Below are 5,475 nucleotides of genomic sequence, written 5' to 3' on the forward strand. Positions count from 1 at the left end.
TTAAGCTAACTTGATTGGGAATTCATACATATCTGCATACGTAAATTTTAAACCTAGAAGCTCCGTCGTGCTGGAGATGTTGATTTCCTACCTGTATCAGCTGGACGCCGTTCAAAATTCAAGAATGCTGGTGAGATGCAGCGTTTACTTTTTAGGTTTTGTTTTTGTTTTTGAGAAATTGTAGCTCATATTGATTTTGTTTTTTTTTTTTTTTTGGGTTCATGAGATATGAAATTATAAAAATTTTCTCTCTATGATTTTAAGTGATGATTAGACAAATTCTGAGAAGTAATTGAACGAACAAATTAAAATCGCATCAAGTAATGTTGTCATGTCGTGACAACGGTATTAAATTTAATTGAATTCATGCAGGTTTAGGCTCTTAATTACTCCAAGTTATATTTATTATTGCTTGTTGGGTAGACCAGTCCCAGCTCTTTTCTCGACCACACATCTCATGTGATATAGGCTTCGTTTGTTTTTTTTGTGCTTCTGTAAAAGACGGTTTTTAAAAACATTAGTTCAGAAAATGAAATTTTTTAACGGAGAAGCATATATAAAAAGCTTTCTCAAAACTGTAGAAAAATAAAAATAAAAAAAAGATTTATTGGAAACGTGATTTGACGAACCAAACAACAACAACAAAAAAATTCCTCCGTTTCCAAATAGAAAAGGCAAAAAAATGCTAAAACAAACAAAGCCATAAAGAGAAATCACCTATGCAGCTTGTTTTGCTCTGTTGGTTGGCTACAATCCAAGTGGAATACTCGTTCCATGAATGGACCTACTCATTAGCTTACTCCACTACCTTTATAACCGTTCGTATTCCTTTTCAGTTTAGTCAAACCTTTTTATTTGTATTTCCAAGTTTACTATGTATGTTATTACAATAGAGACTCTTATATATAGATGATCAACGCCATCACTATTACGCGACCCCAAGACGACTGGTTGGATGCCCACACAGAGAACATGGAGAATTTAAGGTGAAGATGGGTATTCCTTATTTTGACGGTCGCCTGCACATTGAAGATTATCTGAATTGAGAACGAGCGGTAGAGACCTTCGAATGCATGGAAATTCATTCAAAAAAATAAGTTAAATACGTAGCATGCCGATTAAAAGTGGGGAGCAAGTGCGTGGTAGCTCCAACTTCTACAAACAAGGAGACGAGAAGGTCGAGAACTGGTGTGCAGCTTGCAATCGGTTTTTTGGATTGGGAATGAGCGGTAGAGACCTTCTTCGAATGCATGGAAATTCATCCGAAGAAATAAGTTAAATACGTAGCATGCCGATTGAAAGGGGGAGCAAGTGTGTGGTGGCTCCAACTTCTACAAACAAGGAGACGAGAAGATCGAGAACCGGTGCACAGCTAGCAATCAGACGGCTGCAGTTGGCACAATAAACTAGCGCCAACTAGAGCCATGTAGGCAAGCGTGTGGGCAGGCGAGCAGCGCGTGCCCTCCTTTCATAGGACATTCAGCCTATTGTTATATTTTTATGCTTAACTTATATTTGCTTAATGTTCTGTTCAAAATTTATTATAGGCTTGCTTAGTTGATTTTTCTTATAGAAACTCTTTGCTCAATTTTTCCTATGTGGCATTTTTCAATTGTATTTAAAATTTAAGTTATAAATAATTTAATAATTATGAATATAATTTTTTTAACAAATAATATTTGTTTTTTTTAAAGGATTCAAAGTCTCAGAAAATTATTTATCCTAAATCATACATTAGAATCAAATTTAGTAAAATAAAGTTGTATGAAACTCCATAAACATATTCATAATACTTGTTCTTCATGCACAAGTTTTAACATATATGTTGCTAAAGAAAAATAAAATGCCAAAATAAAAAAGGGCTGCAAGCCTTACAAATAAGAGGAACACTGGATTACAAGCATTTAAGAACACTTTTGCACAAAAATATTTAGTATTAAATTGGAACACTGCGGAGGATGACGGTTTCAACGGTAACGCCCGGCCCGAAGCCAAAAAGCACACCCCACTCAAGGCCTTCGCCTGTTGTAGCCTTGCCTTCTTTCGCAGACCTTTTGCGCATTTCATCAAGAGCAAAGTGCACACAGACACTTGACATATTACCGTACTCTGCAAGCACATGCCTTGAAATAAACAGCTTCTCTGGCTTTAGCCCCACACTCTCCTCCACCTGATCAAGAATGGCTCGACCTCCTGGATGCGGAACCCAGAAGATTGAGTTCCAATCGGAAATACCAAGTGGGGTGAATGCCTCTTCCAAACACTTCCCAACATTTTTGGAAACAATTTGCGGGACATCTCTATGAAGCGTGGCTAAGAGACCTCCCTCACTTACATGGCCTCCAATAGCACCTGCAGAGTCCGGCAATAAGACTTGAGATGTAGAGACTATGACGAAGCTGGCGTGCTCGTCAGCCGCCTCATCTGGATCGGCACCCACTATAAGCGCAGATGCACCATCAGCAAATAAAGCTTGAGTAACAAGGTCATCCTGGTGCTCCTCAGACGGTCCACGAAATAGCACAGTGGTGGTCTCCGCACAAACCACAAGAACGCGTGCGCCCTTGCGGCTCTCGGCAAGGCACTTAGCGAGACGGATCGTGGTTCCGCCAGCGAAACAACCCTGCTGATAGAGCATGACACGCTCGACATTTGGGTTAAGGCCAAGAATTTGGGTTAGCTGATAGTCAGCGCCAGGTAAGTCCATGCCGCTCGTGGTGCAGAATATGAGGTGAGTGATGCGGGACTTAGGTTGCCCCCACTCCTGAATTGCCTTGGTTGCTGCCTCCGCGCCCAGCTTCGGTATCTCCCTTATTGCGACCTCTTGCCTTATATTCAAAGATTTATCCATGAAAGTGCTGAAGCAAGGGTTTGCAGTGATAAACTCCTCGGTCCAAACAAAATGGCGCTTTCTAATTGCTGTTTTATCACCTGCAAATGAAGATGAATTTATTTATTCTAGCCCATTTGATTGCTGTGCAATTAAGGAGATCATATATTATATTAGAATATACTAAAGAGAATTGAGATGCTTACATATGCGTTTGAATTTATTTTTGAGGTCGACCAAGTGCTCGCTGTTGGTGATACGGAAAAACAAGTCTGGATAAGCGCTCTGTTCAATGAAGTTTTCAGGATTCGCCCTCCCGATGGCCAAGATGGAGGCGAAGCCGTCGGCTCTTGGTGCCTTCTTGATGGATTCAAGGCTCGGCATGGTGAGAAGTTTCTGTGTTTTGCTTTAGAGGAAGGTGGGACAAGTCAGTCCTTATCTGCTAGAATTGATCAAGTGATAGGATGTGATCGAAGAACAAGCTTATGTGCTTGGCCTGGTTTTCAAATGGGGCGATGGATGGCTTTATAAATGCATGAATGGAAGAGGAAAATATAGCTTGGTAGATGGCACGCAGCCACAGCTACCATGGATATTTCACGTGGTCTTCTACTTTTGTCATATCTATGCTCTCTCAAGTTTGACTCTAACTCTTGAATGGAATTGAGGGTAGCTGGGCTTTGAGAAATGTTTTACTCAAGATATGTTTAATTTACGTGGCATTTTTTTAACTTCTTTTTTTCTAAATAATTTAATAGATTTGAATATAAATTTTAATTAATATTATATTCTAATTAATATTTGGGTTTGCATTTAAAACTTTCAATTATTCTAAAGAAAGTAAAATTATAAGTTAATTTTGCAGTTACATAAATAATTACGTTTTAATAAAAAAATATATTTGATTAAACAACTAAGAAAATTATTGATTTATTTTGTAAATTTTGCTAAATTATATATATATTGTTGCGGGCTAGAATATACGCGGCGATAGAGTTAGAAAATTTTCGCCTCAGCGTTGTACGGATATCCAACACACAAACAGGAGAGAAAAAGAACACTAGGATTTTTACGTGGAAAACCCTGAAAGGGAAAAAACCACGAGACCACGCCTAGTTGAAAGAGTTTGTAATAATGTTTGTTTGAAGTACAAGGGGCTGACTCGTCCTTAAAATTTAGGACGATCAAATTACAATGCTTCACTTTTGGATTGAAATCCGATTACATACAAGTTATGTATTCGAGACGAATTCAAAATCACTTAGAATTCCGATGTCAGTTGGAAATTAGGCAGAGTTCCAGCGTCACTTGGGCGTCGGGCAGAATTCTGGCGTCACTTTGGCGTTAGGCCGAATTTTGGAGTCACTTGGGCAGAATTCTGGCGTCACTCGGGCGTCTGGCAGAATTCCGGCGTCTCACTCAGACTTCCAGCAGAATTTCGGCGTCACTCGGACGTCGAGCAGAACTCCGGCGGTGGTCAAGGAGGAATTATTCCCTCCTATTAGTTTTTTCTCTACTTCTTCTCTTCTTCTTGCTTGGGTCCTCTCTTAAGAGAAATGAGGGGTCTATTTATAGATTTTTTGGTGTGGCATGGCCTGTAAACAGATGATGGATCAGGGGCAAATATGGAGTGGTTCAGATGGACGGCTGACATTGAATCATTCGATCATGGACCGTTTATCAGGCATTTGAATTTTTTAATGACTTTGGAATTTGGCAATCTTGGGCTCGTTGGATTCGTCTCGTCGAGCCGCTCGATTTGACTATAAGCTCGTCAAATTCGGAAACCGTTTGGTAACTCAAATTGTGGTACAAACTTTCCAACAGCGCTTCGAGTCCTTGATTTGTACTCATTTGGGCTCGGATTGAGTAGAATTTTGTGTCGTTGGGTACGTATTTCCGAGAAGATCAGCTTGACTATAAATTTGCTGAAATCAGAGTTCAGATGATCCCAGATTTAATTTTTGAAGTTTCCAACATTATTTTTGCCTCGAGACTCGTGCCCGATCAAGATAATTTTATGATGACGTATCATATATATATATATGGGTGTCAATTTCGGGTTACGGGTCGGGTTCGAGTCGAACCCGGAACTGACCCGGGTTCAAACGGGTCAACCCTAACCCGACCCGGGTAGACAAACGGGTCGGAAAATCGAACCCGGACCCGACCCGGTTTGGGTGGCCGGTGGCGGACGGCGGGGGACACGAGCGCGGCGGGCAGACGCGAGCGGGACAGCGCGGGCGCGGTCGCGCGCGAGGCGGCAGCGCGGCAGGCAGACTGCGCGGCGGGCAGCAGGCAGGCGGGATCCAAAAATTTTTCGGAATTAAACGGGTTGAACACGGCAACCTGCCGGTCAACAACAACCGCAGTTTTTTTAAATGCGAGATCGATGATTTCTTGGAACCGAACTCCGACCTTTTTAAATCGGGTCGGGGTCAACCCGGGATTTTCCAGGTTGGAATTTTCGATGTCGGTAATTCATGAACCCTATTATATTAAATATATATATAATATATATATTATATTATATAATAATATATAATTAATACTATATAATAATATATATATATTAATATAAAATATCATATATAAATATATATATATATATATTATAATCACTACAAGGAAAATGGAGTCATAGC

At 40.2% G+C, this 5,475-nt stretch overlaps 1 protein-coding gene across 1 annotated transcript; it reads right to left on the reverse strand.

Annotated features, from left to right (window-relative positions):
- Window positions 1-1,745: 1,745 nt before the first annotated feature.
- LOC110115249 (bibenzyl synthase) lies at window positions 1,746-3,322 on the reverse strand. Its single transcript, XM_020848439.2, has 2 exons — window positions 3,037-3,322; window positions 1,746-2,931 (listed from the first exon to the last, which is right to left on the reverse strand). The coding sequence occupies exons 1-2, from the start codon at window positions 3,212-3,214 to the stop codon at window positions 1,937-1,939; spliced, it is 1,173 nt and encodes a 390-aa protein (XP_020704098.1). The 5' UTR covers window positions 3,215-3,322; the 3' UTR covers window positions 1,746-1,936.
- Between the last annotated feature and the right edge of the window lie 2,153 nt (window positions 3,323-5,475).

This window comes from Dendrobium catenatum, unplaced genomic scaffold (assembly GCF_001605985.2).
Source record: "Dendrobium catenatum unplaced genomic scaffold, ASM160598v2 fragScaff_scaffold_651, whole genome shotgun sequence".
NCBI classification, from domain to species: Eukaryota; Viridiplantae; Streptophyta; class Magnoliopsida; order Asparagales; family Orchidaceae; genus Dendrobium; species Dendrobium catenatum.

What these genes read in the sequence shown, in the direction of transcription:
- LOC110115249 (XM_020848439.2), bottom strand. Translation starts at nt 3,214, where the DNA reads ATGCCGAGCCTTGAATCCATCAAGAAGGCACCAAGAGCCGACGGCTTC. An exon ending in AAATAAATTCAAACGCATAT is followed by an intron (nt 2,932 to 3,036) that starts GTAAGCATCTCA and finishes CTTCATTTGCAG; the next exon opens with GTGATAAAACAGCAATTAGA.